Raw genomic sequence first — 22,015 nt, forward strand, 5'->3', positions numbered from 1 at the left:
TGACGTGGTCCCGGGAGCCCCAGGAATGGTCAAGGTTTGACCCCAAGTTCCCTGACTGAGAAAGCAGGCTAATCCTGTGGGGAGTCCCAGGACTCTGCAAACCCGTCCGAACAACAGGCGGACTTTGTGGGACGTAAATTGTGCCACAGTCAACTCACGGGAGAAAACAAGACGCAACGGGTAGATGCTGAAGTCAGACTGCAGGGCCAGTGTGCGCTCCACCCGCCCAGCCGCTCATGTCCCTGGGCTCTAGCTTCCAGCAGAGGGTGGCTTGAAGCCCTGAGGCCCCCAGAAGAGACCACCCTTGGAAGTGAGGGCAGTGTCAGAGGAGGCATTTGGGCAAGGAAACGGGAGATGGTTTTTAAAGCTCTTGGAAAGAGAAATCAAGGCAACCTGTAGGTGGGCAGGGCTCAGAAATCCCCTGTGGGCCATGAAGATGCCTGCAGGGCCTCTCCAGGCCCACAGTGGAGTGAGATGCGGGAGGTACATGATGGGCTGTGATCACAAGTCAGAGCACAGCAGACACAGCGCTGCCACGGGGAGACCCTCTGATGCCACGTTTCTTTTTTTTTTTTTTCCACTTTTCCCCAAAAGGCAGAACAGTCTTAGAGCATATTGTTGAGGAAGCAGTATCAAGCCTGCTTGGAGTGCTCCAAGTGACAGAATTGCAAGGAAGCGTGAGGGTGGGCAGGGGGTCAGTCACGGCTCCCCTGGCCCCTCCACCCTGGGTGGGTGCAAAGGTGGCCCTGCACAGCAGGTGTGTTAGAAGTTCCAGAGCAAGAAGGGAGGGAGGCCGAGCCACACTGGGGGACACAGCGGGCCCGTGATGAGGACAGTTCCATTCCCCTCACCCACCCACAGCTCCTGAGAACCGCCAGCTCACTGTTCTCCAAAGAAAAACCCTGAAGGACTAAAAAAAAAAAAAAAAAATTAAAGAATGAGGAGCTTTGAGTGATGTTGGAATAAAGAGACTGGGAATCTTCATCTGGAACAAAATGAATGTGACCAGGACACAACTTAAGTCCACAACATCACAAGGAGAGTGAAAAAGAAGGAAGGTCCCAAAGCTTTGGCTCACCAGGCCTCTGACAGCGAAAGCAGCCAGTTCTGTGCAGAAAGGAAGACAGAGCTGGCCACCAACAGGAATGCCAGATGGAAATGGCTAAAAATCCCCAAAGACTCTGAAACCCATCATCTCTTCATAGCAGGTTATTGATAAATGATGCCCCTACTAACGATTCACAATTTATTGATCATCAGAACAAGAGTAGCAGTGTTAAAGAAGGGAACACTTATCCACCCAGGGGGCCCCACCGGCCGAGCCCTCAGAGCTCCGCCTCCCCAGCCCAGCTCTTGCACACTCAGCTGCTTCAATGCCAGTGTCCTGTCTTCAGACCAAGGACTAGAGGCTGCAGCCAGGAAGGGACAGGATGAGGGGGCGTGGTCGAGGCACAGGAGAGGGAGGACAGAGCGTGGGGGGAGCACGGGCCAGGGGAGGTGGTTTAAGAGAAATGAAGGCCTCTGGGGAAACCCCATCTGACCTGGCGACTGACCACACTGACCTCTGCCCTCTTCTGGCCTCGGTTTCACTGTGTGCAACACAGCGTGGGGCTGAATGAGCCCCCGCAGGCTCTGAAAGCATTCAAACTCAACTCTAGTGCCCCTCAGCACCCACATCCCACTGCTCCTATTGCATGGGCTGTGGAGATACTAACAGGCTCCACGGGGCACTCCAGCAAGAGGGGACAACGATGGCAAACCTGCTCGGCCCTGAGCTGCCGCCACTCTGCTCCACAGAGGCCAGGATTTGTCAGCACTACTGACAAAGTCCCATTTGTCAGTAATAACACAAGAAGAACCAGGCTTGCTGGACCCAGCCCACCTGCCAGGTCAGCATCCCCCTCACCTGCCCTCACCCTAACTTCCACTTATGCACTGCTCATTTACCCACTGCCTGGCTACAGGCGCCCCCACTGGCCACAGCCCCCTGCCCAAGCAGCCTCCACTCAAACCTTCCCCTCAATCTGGCCTCTAACCAGGAGCAGCTCTGCCCATTACTGGTCACTTCATCCACCAAGGGCCTGTCCCCCAAAACCATAGCACCCAGGGGCTCCAAAGGTGAGCTAAGACGCCACCTTCGTGGCTGGCCCTCCAGCCTAGCTCACCATCCTCTGCATTCAGGAGGCCAGACCACAGAATCAGATACATCTATGCAGGGTCCAGGGCAGCCTGGTGTTCACCTCTGAGAATCTTAGAAGTATGCATGTCACCAACTTACAATAAAGGTTTCTTGAAAGTCTGGCTGTCCATGTATCTTTAATACCTAATTAGCTGAATATATTTTGAATGTGTATTTTTTTTCAGTTTTAACTTTTTTTCATTCATTTGCCAATCTCCAGTTAAAGGTACCGAAATAAGAAAACTAAAATTTTTTTTTTAATTTTTAATTCACAAAAAGAAATCAATTTGGGAAATGTAAATAAGTAAACTTGCAAAAGGTGTTTTTGTGCATTTTAGGCATTTCTACTGTTGCAGCAATCGAAGGAGGGCAGGGGGACTTCTGGGACCCACATCCACCTCCCTCAAGGAGGCCTGCAGGGGTCCCTGGTATGTAGGACCTTCGCAAGCTTCCAACCAACCAGGCAGCCCAGGACACCCTACCAACTCACTCCATCTGTCATCCCTTCCAGCAGGTTCTCAATTGCACTAACAGATGTGCAGTTAACTGGACAATCACTTAAGATAAATCTTTCCTCAAGAACTGTCTCACTCTAGGGACTTCCCTGGTGGTCCACTGGCTAAGGCGCCTTGCTTCCAATGCAGGAGGCCTGGGTTTGATCCCTGGTCAGGGAACTCGATCCCACACGCTGCAACTAAGACCTGGTACAGTCAAATAAATAAATTAAAAAAAAAAAAAAAAAAGAACTGTCTCACTCTAGATCACCAACAAGGACCTACTGTGTAACACAGGGAACCATACTCAATATCTTGTAATAACCTATAAGGGAAAAGAACCTGAAAAAGAATATACACATATGTATAACTGAATCACTTCACTGTACATCTGAAACTAACACAATAGTAAACAACTATACTGTAATTTTTTAATTGTATAAAAAAAAAAAAAAAACTGTCTCACTGAGGAACATTTACCAAGAACTGAGAAAATTGAGGAGCGGGGAATGGGGCCTCGAGAACCATCAGAAATGACTTTTGCCACTTGAGCATCCTTCGCATTCGACCTCCACTCCAGCTGGGTATGCCAGGTCTACCCATGACCTGAGCACAGGCAAGCTGGCCCTTACCAGTTCAAAGATGGGTCGGGGAAAGAAGAGCACACGCCATTTACTTCTACTTGTTATAGTGAACTAAAAATACCCAGACTGCAAGCAAAGCCATGTTTGGATTAAGAATTTAGCAAAACGGCACTTGTATGTCTGGAGGTCTGACTTGTGATTGGCTAACTCCTGTGATGGTCGAAGCGCTCCCGGTGAGGTGGACAAACCCTGTCCTGCACATGCACAGAATCAAGATGCTCCAGAGCCCCAGGGACAGAAGCCACCCCGCTGGCTCACCCTGAGCCACTCCTTTCTAGGAAGGGGAGACTTGATGAATTGATGTCTGCAGTGCCTGGGGATCCAGCATCTTCCCTGCCAGCCCATTTAACCTGGGATCCCATTTAATTCTCACAACAGCTCGTTTCACAGCAGAGAAAATCAGGGATGCGAGGAAACTGAAGCACCAGCTTAAGGATGGGACAGGGGGCCCATCTGTTTCCTTGGGCAGGAAGCCCCAACCCACTCAGGAACACCTGAATCTGGAGACTGATGGCTTGAACCCTAGGAAGTGTTCATGTACCAGACACGGCTGCAGAGGAGCAGTTCCTCAGGACTGACGTAATAATATTCAAGGCCTGATGAAGGAAAGCTGGTGCTGGGGTGTGGGAAAGAGTGGTGGCACAGATCTCACGTGGGCAGCACACCCTCCGGTGGGGGGCAGGGGAGGGCAGGCTCAAGCCTGGGTACCCTGGGGATGGGACACAGGACTTAGGGTCAAGGACATAGGTCCAAGCAGCATGACGCCACCAGGAGTCCTAGAGAGAGAGAGAGAGAAAAAAGGAGTCCTGGAGAAATCTCCCCGGAACCTTCAAGGTCTAGCCCGACCATCAGGCCGCAGAGCCCAGAAGTAGAGGCCAAGAGTGGGTTCCACTGCCCTGGATTTCTGCCAGTCCAGCCTCACTCAGAGCCCTGGATGTCATGAAGCCGACACTCCCATTTTACAGATGGGGAAATATGGCCGGGGTCACAGCTCTGCAGGGGCAAACCCAAGCCAGGCATCACACTCACTGGGCACATAAGGCACTTCCCACTCTACCTCCATTCCTCCCATGGGCAGGTGCCATCTGGCCAAAACCAACAATATGTATAACTTTAAATTATTATTAAAAATCACACCAACAAAATTAATCTGTGGTGTTTCTTTTAAGAGTGTATTGCAACCAGTCAGAATGGCTGTGATCCAAAAGTCTACAAGCAATAAATGCTGGAGAGGGTGTGAAGAAAAGGGAATCCTCTTACACTGTTGGTGGGAATGCAAACTAGTACAGCCACTATGGAGAACAGTGTGGAGATTCCTTAAAAAACTGGAAATAGAACTGCCTTATGATCCAGCAATCCCACTGCTGGGCATACACACTGAGGAAACCAGAAGGGAAAGAGACATGTATACCCCAATGTTCATCGCAGCACTGTTTATAATAGCCAGGACATGGAAGCAACCTAGATGTCCATCAGCAGATGAATGGATAAGAAAGCTGTGGTACATATACACAATGGAGTATTACTCAGCCATTAAAAAGAATACATTTGAATCAGTTCTAATGAGGTGGATGAAACTGGAGCCTATTATACAGAGTGAAGTAAGCCAGAAAGAAAAACACCAATACAGTATACTAACGCATATATATGGAATTTAGAAAGATGCTAACAATAACCCTGTGTACGAGACAGCAAAAGAGACACTGATGTATAGAACAGTCTTATGGACTCTGTTGCAGAGGGAGAGGGTGGGAAGATTTGGGAGAATGGCATTGAAACATGTATAATATCATGTATGAAACGAGTTGCCAGTCCAGGTTCGATGCACAATACTGGATGCTTGGGGCTAGTGCACTGGGACGACCCAGAGGGATGGTATGGGGAGGGAGGAGGGAGGAGGGTTCAGGATGGGGAACACATGTATACCTGTGGCAGATTCATTTTGATATTTGGCAAAACTAATACAATTTGTAAAGTTTAAAAATAAAATAAAATTAAAAAAAATAAATTCTCCCTATTTTATTGGAAAAAAAAAAAAAAAAAGAATGTACTGCACACCTTAATTAGGTCCACAAGTCTGACAGAAGGATCTGATTTGGTTATTGAGAGCAGACAGGGTCCAGATGCCCCAAAGCAGGAGCCCAAGGGCCCTCAGGGCACCAGTCTTAGGCACTGCCACTCTCCTGGGAGGGTAAGAGTCCTCTCTGCTCAGTTGCTCAGTTATGTCCAATTCTTTGTGAACTCATGGACTGCAGCCCATCAGGCTCCTCTGTCCCTGGAAGCCCTGTGTCTCCACATTCAAGGCAGTACTTTTTGCTTTGTCTTTTACACGGAACATGAAAAATCTTTTCATCTGTTTTCCCCATAGAAATGAACTTTCTACCAAGCGGAAAACAATATCGTTCCCCACCTGCCATCCAAGGAGACCCTCGACCCCTCCATTCTCACACAAGTCAGAGCTGGTCAGGCTGCTCACCTACCCTGGCAGAGATTTCTTCCTCGGTTTTTATGAATTTCTTACTACACTCCTCTCTATCCTGCGATATCAAATGCTTGACCCACATAAGTTGGTCCTGTGCTCACAAGGGTCAGAATACACTGCCCTGTTTCGAGATGATCCTGGTGGATACACCGCCAGCAGAGCATCAGCCTGAAAAGGGAGCTGACGACAGTGGTCCAACATACCACAGGAGGACAAGAATATTCCAGATCCTGAGTATCCGTATCACCACACACGGGATCTGTAGGAGGTGCTTTAGGAATTTCATAACCATGCAAACCATCCCTCCTGCTTTTGGACTTCCTCTGTCCACTCAAAGGTCCCCAGGCCTGCAGCAGACCTCTCTGTGGCCTCGGCCAGGGACATCTCAGCACTGCCGCCTCTGCTGCTTCCTGGTCACTCACGGTGCCGTGCCCACCACACAGGGGCACCTGTGGCCTCCCCAGAGAACACAACGGTCAACAACCAGCCTCTCCCCCAGTTCAGCTTCTTTTTCCAGAGCAAGGGCTGCATGCTGAAATCACCTGAGGTCTGCCATGGGCTCTCTGGGCAGAGCAGCCCTTGGGGGTTCAATTCGCCCAGGCAATGCTGACACGCAGGTCCTGTCTCCCGAGAAGTGGGCTCAGACCAAGCATGCAGTCTGAGCGTGCTGAGCACCCTGTTTTTACACACAGTGTGTGGACCCTGCAATCCGCCTCACAGGGATGGTGCAGCAAGCCTGCCATTCACCCCTGTCTCATTCCATTCTTGTGCTATTAAGTCTCTTTTCCCAAGTGTGAGACCACACCAGGCCCTGGTAACCCCATGCACTGAGCCAAAGCCATCTCTCCACGCTGCTGAGAAGCTGAAATGTGAATCTATGCGCCACCCACCATCTCACCCTCCCAGCTCCACACCTTCCTTAGCCAGACAGAAGGCCCCGTACCGCCTCATCCCAGGCCCTGACGAGGACTGTGAGGAGACAGAGCGGCTTAGAAACCAGCAGGCAAGCCTCCCAGTGTTCCAGAAAGACCAGCTCCATCTAAGCCTCTCTCCCCAGAGGACACCTGACGCCTGGATATCTGGCCTCATGGGCTAGCGCACGCGATTCCTTTTCAACTGGGATTCAGCCAGATTTGCGCCAAAGCTTTCCCACAACCAGGGCTTCCCTGGTCACTCAGACAGTAAAGAATTCGCCTGCAAAGCAGGAGACTCGGTTCAATCCCTGGGTGGGGAAGATGCCCTGGAGAAGGGAATGGGTACCCACTCCAGCATTCTTGCCTAGAGAATTCCATGGACAGAGAAGCCTGGTGGGCTACAGTCCATAGGGTCACAAAGAGTCAGACACGACTGAGGGACTAACACTTTCCCACAATCAACTCCCTGAGCATCTCATCTAGCTAAGCTAGGAAGGTTCTTTCTTTTGACCAGATTAACGCGCAGTTCCTTGGAAGAAAAACTATGACAAACCAAGTAAGTGTATTAAAAAGCAGAGACATCATTTTGCCAACAAAGGGCCATACAGTCAAAGCTATAGTTTTTCCAGTAGTCATATACAGATGTGAGAGTTGGACCATAAAGAAGGCTGAATGCCAAAGAATTGATGCTTTTGAACTGTGGTGTTAGAGAAGACTCTTGAGAGTCCCTTGGACTGCAAGGAGATCAAACCAGTCAATCCTAAAGGAAATCAACCCTGAATATTGACTGGATGGACTGATGCTGAAGCTGAAACTCCAATACTTTGGCCACCTGATGGGAAGAGCCAACTCATTGGAAAAGAACCAGATGCTGGAAAAGATTGAGGGCAGGAGGAGAAGGGGATGACAGAGGATGAGATGGTTGGACAGCATCAACTCAATGGACATGAGTTTGAGTAAACTCAGGGAGATAGTGAAAGACAAGGAAGCCTGGCATGCTGCAGTTCATGGGGACATAATGAGTTGGACATGACTGAGCGACAACAACAGCAACAACACACAGCTGACAATACCTGGGATCACCAAGGACAAAAAGACGCAGCCCCAACAAAATATACAGTAGGGACTCCCAGAGGCAGAGCTCCGCAGTGCAGGCAGGGCGCCTCACCCAGCACCTCGCCAAGAAGCAGGTCCCTGCAGCCACGACACAGATGACCCACCTTGGACACACTGGCCAGGACAAGGCAGGCCACACAGTGGGGCGGGGTAAGCACAGGGCACTCACGTGATGGTGTCGATCATGTCCAGGCCCATCTCCACACAGCAGTGGGCGTGGTCAGTCTTGGGCTGAGTGAGGCCAGACACGCAGTAGTAGCAATCTCCCAGGATCTTGATGCGGCGGCAGTGGTTCTCCTTCAGACGAGAGGGCAAAGGGCAAGTCAGCAATATACCCGGGGCCACCAGAGCACCTGCTCCTCTGCCACCAGAGGCTGAGCTGGAGGCACAACCTAGACCAGGGTCCAGGCAAACCGCCCCCCACAGTCAGGGCACCTCTAGAGTGCAGGCATTCCCCATGGCTGGGACTAGGGTCACTTTGGGGCACCCCACACTGCCCCACACCCTCCACCGTTCCCGCCCTTCAGTTCACCAGGGCCAAACCCACAGATCCTTCAAGGTCAGGAGGCCACCCCACGCCCGGGAGCCAGCTCCTCTCCCCAGGGAGGGGTCCTCTCTCCCAAGAGGGGCTGGGACAGTCTGACCACCAACTCAAATCATCATGTGATGGCTCTTCTGGAACATGCTAGACCCCTGCCCACCCCAGGAAGGGCCAGGCCACACGCCTGTGAGTGCCCCATAGCTTAACCCAGAGTCGAGGTCCACAGGTCATGTGAGCAGCTCTCCCCAAAGGATCACCAGCCAGGGTCTGCACCCCGACCTCACCACTCCCAGGAACACCTCAGAAAGGCATCCTATACCACACAAGGTCTCCTCAGACATTTACACAACAGGAAGAATGCTGGCCCCACCTCGCCCTCCAGTTGAGGACAGAGAGACACAGGAGACGCTTGCTACCATCCATCCTGCACCAACCCATCGGGGCCGGCTATGATGATGATGGTGACTGTCAGCTTTATACAAGGAGAGCCTTAAAACAGCATTTCTGGGACATTTTGTTTTCAACACCCCTTTATACCCCGTAAATAACTGAGGACCTCAACAAGTTTTCGTGTAAGTAGGTTAGAGCTATGGATATTGCCACATAAGAAGCTACGACTGCCAGGTTCGATGCACAATACTGGATGCTTGGGGCTAGTGCACTGGGATGACCTAGAGGGATGGTATGGGGAGGGAGGAGGGAGGAGGATTCAGGATGGGGAACACATGTATACCTCCGGCGGATTCATTTTAATATTTGGCAAAACTAATACAATTATGTAAAGTTTAAAAATAAAATTAAAAAAAAAAAGAAGCTACGACTGAAAAGCCTTTTTAAAAATGTATTAATGCATATAAAGTAATACACGACCCTCTTCCCTTCCTCCTCCCTCCATGGAACATGTTGCTGTTCACTAGGACCCCAAAGTGGGGAGAGTTGGAAGAAAAAAGGAAGTGAAACAGATTAGTGCTGCTTCAGATGATACAAATTCTGAAGACAGCATCGTCCGTGGGGAGGGGAAAACTGTTGATTCAAGTTAGAGTGTTGGATTATTTATGGATTTTATTTATGTGTTTTTCCACTAACCTTGAAGAACTTTAATAAAGAAAACAAAAACCATTAAAAATAAATAAAGTTCTATACATCAGTGTCTCTTTTGCTGTCTCGTATACAGGGTTATTGTTACCATCTTTCTAAATTCCATATATATGCGTTAGTATACTGTATTGGTGCTTTTCTTTCTGGTCTTTTGGACTCTGTGGGAGAGGGAGAGGGTGGGATGATTTGGGAGAATGGTGTTGAAATAAGTATAATATCATATATGAAACGAGTCGCCAGTCCAGGTTCGATGCACGATACTGGATGCTTGGGGCTGGTGCACTGGGACGACCCAGAGGGATGGTATGGGGAGGGAGGAGGAAGGAGGGTTCAGGATGGGGAACACGTGTATACCTGTGGCAGATTCATGTTGATATATGGCAAAACCAATACAATATTGTAAAGTTAAATAAAATAAAATTTAAAAAAATAAATAAATAAAGTAACAGTAGCCAATCCATTATGTATTAACAAGAGTATGTAACAAATTTTATGAAAAATTATGACACTTTCCAAAACAGCCACTGTGAGAAGCAAGGCTTTGTTCTCCCTTTTGCCAGTCTCGGCATCTGTCTTCAGAAGACAGCTGTTTACTGTGTTCCATGTTCTGATTCTATTCTGTTCTGTCTGTTCCAGCTGATTCTATGTTCCACCATTCACTCCATGGTCTCTCCTGGAGGACGTCTGTGAAGGAGACGGGCCTCACACCACTGTCCTTGGATGAGACACATCTCACAGCCCCCAGATGGTCTGGAAGCCCAGAGCTACACTGAGCCCACTCTGAGAACACACTCTATAAATTATATTTAGTTCTGCTCTTCATTTTCTTACAAACAAGTTGCCTCCTGCAGGTTTTCTCAAATGCTATGAATTCTCAGCGCCCTGGGGTAGGAATTCTCAGCCTTCCCCACCCATGCACTGCCGCAGGACACTCTCCACCAGGCAGAGGGGTGGGGGACAGACCAGGGCCAGCATCCCGATACTCTCCAGAGCAGTGATCCAGGCATCAGTGGAGGGGGCATCCTCTGTGCAGATGACTCAGTGCCCCACTCCTCCCACGGGGACATTCAGTCAAAGAGGAGGAGGAGAGGGGACGCTGCCCCTGTTGGGAGGGCTCTGGGAAAGCCCAGTGACTGGGTCTGCCTCAGCCTGAGCCATGAAGGTACCTGCTGTGATCAGGGAGCTGGCCTCAGGGAGGTCCAGGATCTGGCCACTCAGCCTTCAAGTGACCAGGGGCAGTCACTCATCCATCAGACACCTGCCTCCTCATCTGCAGAAGGGATTTCCCAGTGTCCCACGGGCAGACTATGCTGCGGCTAACAGAGTCGGGGAGCCCAGGGCCAGCCAGGTGCAGATGTCCACATCATGGAGCCAAGGGCCAGGCTTCTGGCAGGCAGCCTTCTCCAAGCCAGCAGGCAGCACTGGGCTCTCTTCCGGAATCTCTAGCATGTCCGCCCCCACCTGTCTCTTCACTGCCAGGACACGTGGTGTAGACCACTGAGGCACAGCTCCCTCCCCCATCCCCTCCCCACCTCCACATTCAGGCTACCTTCACCGGACCCAAGGGCCCAGGATGAGACGAAGGTCCACTGCCAGGTTCCACCGTTCCCTGGGCACAGAGACCCTTAGCGGAAAGCTCATGAATCCCAAACTCGTCCAGCCTTCCTCCCAGCTGTCCATCTGGGGAGCTAAACCCCTCCCTCTGAGGAGCCCACAGAAGTGACAGAACCTACTCCACTTAGGCACCGCTCCTGCAGAAGATTCCTCAAGGTCACCAAGCCCCGATTCTGGGGACCTCAGGTATGACAGGCATCCCTATCCATCAGCATCCCCCTGGGGCATGAGTGTGGGTGACCGTGGACGTCCCTGCATCCCCCAGCTCGTGTTCCTGGCCGTCTCCAGGCCCCATGATCCCAGCCTCCGGTTTATTTCTGTGTGTCCCTGACAGAACTGTCCCCAGACTGGAAGGTGTGGACAGGTGTGCGTGTGTGTGTGTGTAAGTGAATGGACCATAAATTCGATAGGCTGGTCAGAAGAGGCAGCTGTACCATCAGATTCGAAGGAAAATCAGAGGCCATGGGTGGGGCTGCCCCAAACGGCCACCATGTGAGCCTGATTGTCCCCTGTGACACAGATGCTCAGAGTGGCCGCCACGGAAAGAGGAGTCTCTGTGGGGCTGGGGAGGCTCTCTGATGGCCTGACCCTCAGGACAGGAGGCGTTGGAATAACAAGGTGTAAATGAAGATGAAGGCAAGTGGTGCCGCAGCAAGCCTCAGGAGTGACCCTCCCTGCCCAGCGTGGGGGTTCTCCAAGGGAGGACGAGAGCATCTAGCAGGTGACATCCAGGCCACAGGCTCACAGGTCCACCGTGTTCTGGGGAGAGCTTCCTAGAGAAGAGCCATCCTCAGCTGGACCCGTCGACACAGTCAGGACTGGGAGGATAATTACAGTCAGTCAGTGACACACGTGTTCTTGGTGACCATCCTGAGGTGGTCCCTTCCAGGCTGGCTCCACCGCAGGGCAGCCAACACAGCCCAGAACAGACTAGGGAAGTGAAATGCTAACCCATCGCCTTGGTTTTTTTTTTATCTCAACTGTACCGGCTTTGGTTAATAAACTTAAGAGACAAAAAAGGTTTTTTCCGTTGCTTTGGGTGTTTTAGATTACAACACCTTCCCTGTAACTAATGAAAGCCGGCTCCTGGAGTTCCCCAGCAGGAGCGTGACAGCTGAACAGCTGTTTCCCAGCCAAAGCAAGAAAGAAAATGGAGGGGGAGGGCCGGAGGAGCTGGCTCAGAAGGGACAGGAGTGACAGGGACATGACAGACAGAGCCCCCTCAGAGCAGCAGAGGAGCTGCAGGGGGATCCAGGGAGGAGGGTCTCACGCTTTGGTTTCCAGACATGTTCTGCAGGCTCGCAGGTCAACTCTGGACCTGATTGGCCCTGCCAGAGAGGACGGCAGAGATCCTCAAGCTCAAAGGCTCTGTGAGCCTGCCCCACTGGCCCCAGGCCTGGGAAGAAGCAGAAAATTCAGTGGGATCAGGAAGACCCACTGCAATTTCAGAACCCAAAGATGTCCAAACCTCTCTGGGGCTGAGGGTGACTCTGAAACGGAAGTTCAGAGAGGCCAGAGGCCATCAGGTGGACCCCATGCTGCACCTGGATTCTAGGAAGGCAAGGAAGCTCCCAGGACCTGGTGGCACCCCCAGGGGAAAGGGAGGTGCGGACAGAGAGCTGGAAACGACCCAGCGACTGCACCTGATCCCCAGGTGACTGCATCCAAAACCCAACTGGCTGAGTCATACTAACTTTGCACGGTATCTGGCAATCAGTGGGAAAACAACGGGTCCCAGAGAGGCTGGCTCAGTCAGTCAGTTAATAAGTTGTGCCCAACTCTTTGTGTCCCCGTGGACTGTAGCCTCCCAGACACCTCTGTCCATGGGATTTCCCAGGCAAGAGTACTGGGAAATGACAGGTTGTCATTTCCTTTTCCAAGGGATCTTCCTGACCCAGGGACCGAACCTGCTGTCTCCTGACTGCATCTCCTACAAAGGCAGGCATATCCTTTACCACTTGAGCCACATGGGAAGCCCCCACTGAGGCATACTCTTCAATAATAAACAGTCACATGTACATATCTGCTCCTGGTCTCCAAAAACAATGGAGAGGCAACCCCAGACACAGCACAGATGCCTAAATGCATGGGGTGGGAGAGATGGTGGGGCAGGGCAGTATGTTGGCCCTGCAGATACTTGGCAGTATCCAAGTATCTTGTCTCAGAGTCTCCACTGTGGGATGGAACCATACCAATATTTTATGTACTTAAAAAGAAAAATTAATTTAACACAGCGATGCCTAAAAATCAAAACCAAACTAAATTAAACCTAATTATAACCTCGCTGGTAGCATGATCACACAGCAAAGAACTATTCCAGGTGAGGAGAAAATACATATTTGACTATATATCAGTGCTGTGTGCTATGCTTAGTCACTCAGTCATGCCCAACTCTTTGCGACCCAATGGACTGCACCCATCAGACTCCTCTGCCCATGAGATTCTCCAGGCAAGAGTACTGGAGTGGGTTGCCATGCCCTCCCCTAAGGGGTCTTCCCAACCCAGGGATGGAATTCAGGTTTCCCGCATGGCAGGTGGATTCTGTATCCTCTGAGCCACCAGGATATACAGCTTCTCAGGTAGTTCAGTGGTGAAGTATCCGCCTGCAATGCAGGAGACACAAGTTCAATCCCTGGGTCAGGAGGAGGGCATTGCAACCCACTCCAGTATTCTTGTCTGGAGAATCCCATGGACAGAGGATCCTGGCAGGCTGCAGTCCATAGGGTCGCAAAGAGTTAAACACAACTGAAGTGACTGAGTACGCATGCACACACACACTAGTGGGATGTAATCCAAGGACAAGATCACCGCAGAAACCGCTAAAGAAACCTTAGATTGTATTCAGTGGTCTTACTGAGGGTAATAATATTGTTGATGCTATTTTGAATCAATTGTACATAAAAGAAAGAAACAAAAAATTATACTACTGTCATTAGAGTTTCCAAAATCAAAGGAAAAGAGACACAAATGTAAAAATCAAAGGACTAAGTGAATTGGAAATATCCATATGAAGTCAGAATTTGTTTCCATTTTTCTAAAAAACATCTTCCACCTCTGTCTTTTGGAAAGTCACAGGGCCAGAGACAACCCGGATTACAGGCTGGAAAACCCACTTCCTGCTGAGAGAAACTAGAGCTTCTGAAAAATGCCACATCTGTGTATGAGGCAGGAATATGCTAGGAGGGTGTGGGCCAAGTCACCAGGAAGCAGGAGGTAACCTCAGGCTCATCCCCTTGGTGGATCCAGTCCTGAAACTTGATAAAGAAATGAAAAGAATCAAGCGTTCACTGCGGATAACCAAACAGCTCATGAGTAAATGTTCTTCATTTTTAAAGAATCACGTGCTAATAAATGCAGAAGAAACAACAGGATCAGAAAACTGACCCTGAGTGTGTAAACCCTAGTGAATACAGATCAGCCAAGCTTTTGTGGCAACTGCTGTGACCCTCGGGCACATCGTCTTGGGAAGCCCATAACAACACAGGAACCTCAGATCCACACGTCCCGGTGAGAAGAGGCCAGCAGAGGAGCAAGCACAGGGGAGAAGCAAAGTGATCAGGGAAGTGTCGTTAACACAGATGAGAGCTCAGGACCTAAGGCAGGCACAGAAGGTCAGCTCGTTCAGGTGCCTGGACAGGTCGCGAGAAGTACAGAGCACACCCACTCCTGGGGCTGAGCTGCCACCAAGGGCAGCAACGTCAGCAAGGAAAAACCAAAACCAAGACGCATGTGGCACATCCAGTATATGTGGCACAGTAGTATAATTTTTTGTTTCATTCTTTTATGTACAATTGATTCAAAATAGCATCAACAATATTATTACCCTCAATAAGACCATTGAATACAATGTGTGTATCCATCTGGTTTTTTGGTTTTTGTATGCTATGAAGGTCTGATATCTCAGGGGCCTTGCTGGTAGGAAAGGATGCCTCCTGCTGACCAGGGCTGGCTAATTCCTGGAGACAGTAGATAGCTTGTTCCTGTCCCACTGGCAGATCAGAGCCCACACTTTTTCTGTGGACTCTCATACTCCTGCCACTGTTCCCGCCCTAATCACCAGGGTAGGGACCAGGGGGCAGGAGACACCGACAGCGCAGAGCCCTCACCATCCACACTGTCCAGCCCTGTGTCTGCTCATCGCCATGGAAACACCCATAAAGCTCCACCCCCTCTCCTAGCCTCTCTGCCTCCTGGGCACCCAGTGGTCCCTCCTCTGGGGGACTGTGATTGATAGAGCATCCTTCTCTGGCCTTAGCTCCCCTGCCATCACTGTCACCTCTGAAAGATGGAGCATTTTCTGCCATATCAGTAAACAAGGATGTCACAGCCATCAGAGATTGCAGCCCTCCATGTGTGAGCCCTGAGGGAACTCAGGAAGGAAAAATACCTGCCATCTAGCAGCCATCAGACTGCAGCCACTTACTACCACTGAGCCCAGAGGAAACTCAGGACATGAAAAACCCAGGAAGCGGCCCCAGATAGCTGAGGGCATATCAAAGGGATGATTCCACAGAGCCCAGACTTGCATCTTCCCATACACAGAAAAGCACTAAGTTCCTTAACTTGGGTTATCTGTTTTTAATTAAAAATAATTTTTTGATGACCAGACTATCTGCCCTTTGTTGCAAAACCTCTATATAACCTGGCTCTCTCCTTGCCTCCTTGGAGCAGTTCTCTCGGGGTCACTTGAGATACTGTCTCCTGGGCTTGAAGTCCTAAAAATTCCCACCAAATTAAACGTAACTCTCAGCTTCTGGGTTGTGAACATTTTTTAAGTCAACACCTCCATAAATTAAAATCCACAGGCACCACCCAGACATACATCCATCTCACGTGAATCCTGACTGAAACAAATGAGCTCTGAAGAAGAGACGCGTTTGAGACAAGCAGGGTGACCACACCCAGAGGAGGACTCAAACTGGCACCAGCCACAGCGTGCCGGACAGAGGAGCCACTCTCCAAGGCTGCAAGGATGTGGCATGGTGGTGGGCAGGATCTGGGGGGAGGCTGCAGACCCACAAGACTGGCCGGATGTTAGTTCTATCAAAGAGGATTGTGAGTGCCTGGGGGCGGTTGCTATGTTACTCTCTAACTTTGTGCATGTGTGAGTTTCCTAAAACCTTCAAGGGCCGGGTTTACATCTGACTTGTTCCCACTGCATCCCCATTACCCAGGACAATTCGGGCACACAGTAGAGACCTGGCTGCTGTTTTCTGAACCCAACTAAGGACACGTGCTTTCTCGGTGACACACAGAGGCACCACATCCTCTTCTGCACGGCACTCCAGGCCCCTTCCAGGCCACCCTGCCTCTCCCTTCACTGCTCCTCTGCACCGAGGCCCCAAGTCAGCCTTGCTCCCCACATCTCGCTCCTCCCTCTGCCTGGAGCACACCTCCCCACAAAGGGACCTGAGCCACTGCAGCTGCTGAACAGAAAGTTTCCTCCAGCAAACGGGGTGGGTGAGTTTCCACAGGTGACCTAATGCAAATGACAGACTCATTAGAGTTCCAAACATCTACTGGTTTTTCAACAAACAATATTTATTCCCTGCTAATCAAAGGATAATTAAAGAAATCCAGGTTCATTATCCAGGATGCAGAAAGTTCAGAAAATTAACTATTATATCTTACAGCTTAGCAATAACCATGGTTACTCCGGGATATTTCATTCCAGACTTCCTTTTTCTCTCTGGCACTCATGTAAGTGCGTGTATAGTATGTGCACACGCAGTGTGAAATTCTATTCTATTCTATTCTATTCTATATGCAACTTTACATTCTACTTTGATCACTTGAAATCGTACCCTTGGGTCGGTTTTCCAAGCTAAGTTCAGGTGATGGTCCCATGGCCGCCCCCTCCAGGCTGTGCTCACGATATCGCTTTACATCCTGACCATTTTTCAGTCAGCAAAATCCGGGTTTCACAAAACTGGCTCAAGGTCTCCCTGGCTGGGTTGTAATCTCCCTGGCCAAGGCTCTCTGACTCCGTTCTGGGGCTCCAGTCCGCCCCTCACCCCCACCAACAGCAGGTGCACAGGCAGCTTTGCTGAAGAACACTATGGAGCAGAGGCACAGCTGGACTCAGCACGTGTCAGGCCTGGACGTGGCCAGCTCCATGCGGCCATGGGACCAGCTGTCAGAACAGGAAGGCATGACCCCCTGAAATGACCCAAGGACAGTTTCCTGAGGGGGAGGAAGAAAGATAGGGATAGGAAGGATGGACAGGAACATACAGCCAAGCAGCTTAGAACTGGGTGGGGAGCTCCGCCCTCTGACAGGCTTCCATGGGCCCCTTTCAGAATCATCCAGAGTAACACAAGTAACTGGGAAATAATGCCCTCACTAACACAAGTCATCACAGTCATCCATCAGGCACTGGACCCCTTACACTCCTGGCCAAGTGCTCCTGTGTCGGGTCCTCATGGTCTGGGAAGGCTCCCAAAGCGTCTGAGTTCAGGGACAACAAGGACTGGCCAAGCCCAAGGGCTGATGTCCCCAGGGAGAGCCCCCTGGCAGACCCCGCATACCCCAGGAATGCTTGGACCTAAAGAGGGGAAGCCTCTGCACTCGTCCGAGCTCTCTAACCACCCATGATGTGTGCAGGTCAGCTGCCTGGCCCTGGGCACCAGCCTGAATCCAATGCATCCCCTTCTCGTGCCTGACAATGGCCACGCCGGGGTCGAGAACAAGCTCTTGCTGGAAACAGTCCCTGAAGGATTCCTGGTGTTATGACCAGAGCTGAAGACCATGCTCTCACCTGCCCGTCACCCCTGAGGACCAGTCCGCCTGGCCCAGCCGACATGAGGCCAACATGGACCCAGGCTCATCTCCGTGGCTGGCACACCAGGAACCTTCCCCACCTCCCCCATGCCTCCTGGAAGCTGCCAGAGGGGCAACTGCTTTGTCCGGGAAGACCACTTTCCCATGGGAAAAACTGACATCCAGAGATGGGCCCACCCCCAACAGGTGGTGGTGGAGCAAGGCTAAACCCAGGACAGGTGTTTCTCCGTAAATCCAAAGGGTGTGGCCAGTTTCCGAGATAGACACAGACATCAGAGCAAACACAGATCTAAAATAGATCCGATAAATGGAGGAAAGGTCAAAAACACAGTGCACATCTGCGGTCATCAGCCGTGGATCAGGGTAAACAAACCGTCAGCGCCTATGGAGATGCAGACAGGCACACTGTGAGTCTAACCACCCACCAGGGCCCTTCATAAAGGAGGATGTGTTTGCTTCCCCGGGGTCGCCACAGCTTCCACACAGGGCGCTCGGACATAAAACAAGCACATACACAAGGAAAACACGCCCGGTGCTCCTCAGAACAGGACACAAGCAGATAAGGGTGAAAATATACTGAAGACACAAAATGTCAATGCACGACCAGAGAAAGAAAGCAATAAATAAGAAGCAAACGAGGCCATTTTAATGTTGGGCTTCCTCACGGTCAGTCACCTCAACAAGGACAAAAGATAGAAATTGCTTCTAGAGAAGAAACAATTTCTAGGGAAGTCGGAAGCTGCACTCGAAGGTACATGGCAGGTTAGACGCGTAGATGCAAAGATCAGCGAACCTGAAGGCACAGCAGTATAAACTGTCCAAAATGAAATAGAAAAAAAAAATTTTTTTTAATAAAGATCATCATCTTGGACTTCCCTGATGGCACAGTGGATAGGAATCCACCTGTCAATGGAGGGGAGATGGTTCAATCTCTGGTCCAGGAAGATTCCATATGCCACAGAGCAACCAAGCCCATGCACCGCAGCTACTGAGCCTGTGCTCTAGAGCCCAGGAGCCACAACAGCTGAGCCCACGTGCCACGGCTACTGAAGCCCACAGACCTTAGATGTGACCTGTCCCAGGAAAATCTCAAAACCCCAGTGCTCAACCCACAGCATAGAAAAGGGGACAGGCATCCTGAGATGTCACCAAGTGACCCCCAGCAGTCACGTTTCAAGTCCAGGTAGTCGTCCCGGAAAAGGGCAGTGCAGGCCTGCTCCAAAGAACCCTCCCTCCACCAAGGTCAGCCCAAGCAACATCTGCCAAGGAACAGGAGGTGCAGGGTGGCCCGCAGGCAGTCCACACACACAAAGGGCCCCACAACCCAGCCAGTGCCTCCGCCTGCCCAGGGCCCTTCACTGGAGGTGTGACTGGGTTCATGCAGCCTCTTGCCATCTGCAAAGGCAGCAAGCACTCTGGTCCCAGGGTAGGAACCAGTGAGGCTGAAACAACAGCCAAGACCACATCTCCACCAGAGGATCCACCAGGCATGTCCTGGCCCCAGGAGCAACTTCATCAGACGAAAGGGGTGGCTGTACTTACTGTGGCCAGCTCGTCAAACTTCCCGAAGAGCTCATTGAGGAGTTTCACCAGCTCCTGGGCCGTGCACTGTGACGCCAAGCCTGTGAAGCCCACGATGTCTGCAAAGAGGATGCTGCAAGACAGAGAGGTACCAGCTGCCCTCTTCCATGGGCTCAGACAGACGTCACCTGAAACCACAGCCCTCTGCGTATCCCTGCTGGATCCGGGACAAGACTGAGGTTGGGAGAAGCCGGGGGACTCCTCGGTCACAGAGGGAGGAAATGCTGGAGCCACTCAGAGTTCCTGCTGACTCCTCCCAGGACACAGGGAGCAGCTCAACGTCCACCAGGCCTGCTCCACTTTCTGGGGTGGCCTGGTGATGGGGTCATGGCTGGTGGCAGGTGAGCAAAAGTGACATGTTCTCAAGGAATGAGCAGCCCTCACACCATCTCCCCACCCCTACCCCACAACTGATGCCAGTGACTGAGCCCAGGCCTTGTCCAACCCCCCAGGGGTGCTGTGCTGTGTGCAGGGCGCCCTTCGGTCAGCTACAAGGGTGAAAGCAACATCTCTCTTAGATGCTGGGCATCCGTTAACTACAGTACCCATGTCAGGGTAAACAACACCGTGTCTACCCACAGTACACAACCAGCAACCTGGATGCTGCAAAGACTTTAAAAGTCTTAAGTAACGAATCAACACAGAGGATCAAGGCAGGACGGAGAACTTGTAAAGCAACAGAGAGCTTCCCCTAGCCATACATTTGGAAGAGGTGGGGTTCCTGCTGATCCCCCAAGTACCTTGATCCCCCACAGGTGTGGGGATGATGGAGAGCTGACCAGGGGCCTAGCTCAGAACAAGCTGCTCCACGGGAACCATGAGGCCTGATCACAGAGTTCCTGGACCAGTAGCAGGTGTCACCTCCAAAGCACTCACCCCAGGGGAACACCCCTCACTCCTGAAGACACTGTATGGCCAACCTTTGTCACCTTCAGCCAAAAGCACCGTCAGCTATGAGACCTGGGAGGTCACTCACATGGTACTGGAGAGACTGACGAGACATAAACGTGCATCTCCAGTTTAAACGAAGAAAGTGATGTGTACAGGAATTTGTCCTTTTGACACAGTTGTGTTCATATCTTAATTCCTGATGCCAGATCTTAACTCAGGGTTGAATTTTCAATAATACCTCATGTCAGAAAGTGGGGACCCACATTACAGGCAGAAAGTGGGAACCCACATCTCAGAGAGGCTTCTGTGAGCAAGCCAAGTGCAGAGAGCAGCTTCACCCCAGGCCAAGTCTCATATGCCGTTATAATCCTCTAACTGCAGAACAGCATCCCCACTGAGACTGAGAGGAGCTTAAGGAGGCAGACCTGACTTGTACATCCCACTGTACCAAACACAGAGCAACAGGAGACACATATCTGTGTTAGGAATGAATGAACGGGTAAAAACTGTGTCTAGGCTACAGGTGTGGCACTGATACTGAGAAGCTGAGCAAAGGGACTGCAAGAGTGGGCGGAGACAAACAACAGTTTTCTCCCCTCTGTTTAGTATAAAATTCATGCTTCTTCACACCTCTGAGGATCCAGCGTGTTTTATTCCTTCTCTATAACCACCCATGCATTCTCACGCCCTCCTCTAGCCTCTGGTTTCTCAGCCTCTGCTCATTCATTTAGTTCCATAAACACTGACTGAGCACTGCCCACCTCCACGCTTGGAAAGCCCCCAGCGTTTCCCTGCCTGTCCACCTCCACAACCCACGGGAAACCTCACCCCTAAACCACCCAGGTAGTGGATCTCTTACACCCCAGGCCCCTGTCCTCAGGAGCTCAACATCTGGGAAAGAAGGCACAGAGCAGGGAGGGACAAAGCACAGGGAAGCAATGATATGGTAAGGCTAGAATTCACCCACTTCAAGGACGCAGCCAGGCTGGAGCAGGGTCTGGAGCCTATCCAGGGATTTTCCAGACAAACAAGAAAGGAAGGAAGGAGGGAAGGAGGAAGAAAAAAAGGAAGAGGGGATTGATTCAGAAGTGCAAATAGTATGTGGAAACTAAGAATGGGTGAGAAACCATATAATAACTTATCAAAAGCTGAGAGAGGCAGACTGGCTGGGACATGGACACAACAGTAAGCAGTGGGACACAAGTATCCAAGAGGAGAGGCTCCTGAGTGTGGTGAGAAGTGGCGGGGAGAAGTGGTGAGACCTTGGATTCCAGAAGGACTGTCCAGCTCTGCTGGTTATGGCAATGTGCTGGGACGTCAGGCAACCTACCCAATACTTTCACATGTCAGTCTTTCCATCTTTAAAGTGCGAATAAGACCAGAGTCCAGATGATAGGTTGTGAGGGTTACATGGATTAACAAAGCACTTAGAATAACACCTTGCACCTACTAAGAGCTCACCAATTGCTTAGTTGCAATAATTTGTGAGTGTTACAATGCAATAAATACTTAATGAAGGATCTACATGTTAGGCAGTGTTCTGGATGGATGCTTGGGACTTCGCAGTGAGCAAAAAGATCCACACATCACTGCCCTCCAGAAGTTTCCATTCTAGTTGGAGGAGGTGGATGCTCACAGTGTGTCAAAGGTGACAAGCGTAACTACGGAGGAACATGAAGCA

General features: G+C 50.8%; 1 protein-coding gene across 1 annotated transcript in view; it reads right to left on the bottom strand.

Annotated features, from left to right (window-relative positions):
* The window catches only part of ADCY1 (adenylate cyclase 1), a 99,668-nt gene that overhangs the window by 45,944 nt on the left and 31,709 nt on the right, over positions 1-22,015 (bottom strand). The window contains 2 exon segments of the mRNA NM_174229.2: positions 7,999-8,126; positions 19,405-19,516. Of these exon segments, the coding sequence (NP_776654.1) occupies positions 7,999-8,126; positions 19,405-19,516 (240 nt within the window).

Source organism: Bos taurus, chromosome 4 (assembly GCF_002263795.3).
Source record: "Bos taurus isolate L1 Dominette 01449 registration number 42190680 breed Hereford chromosome 4, ARS-UCD2.0, whole genome shotgun sequence".
NCBI classification, from domain to species: domain Eukaryota; kingdom Metazoa; phylum Chordata; class Mammalia; order Artiodactyla; family Bovidae; genus Bos; species Bos taurus.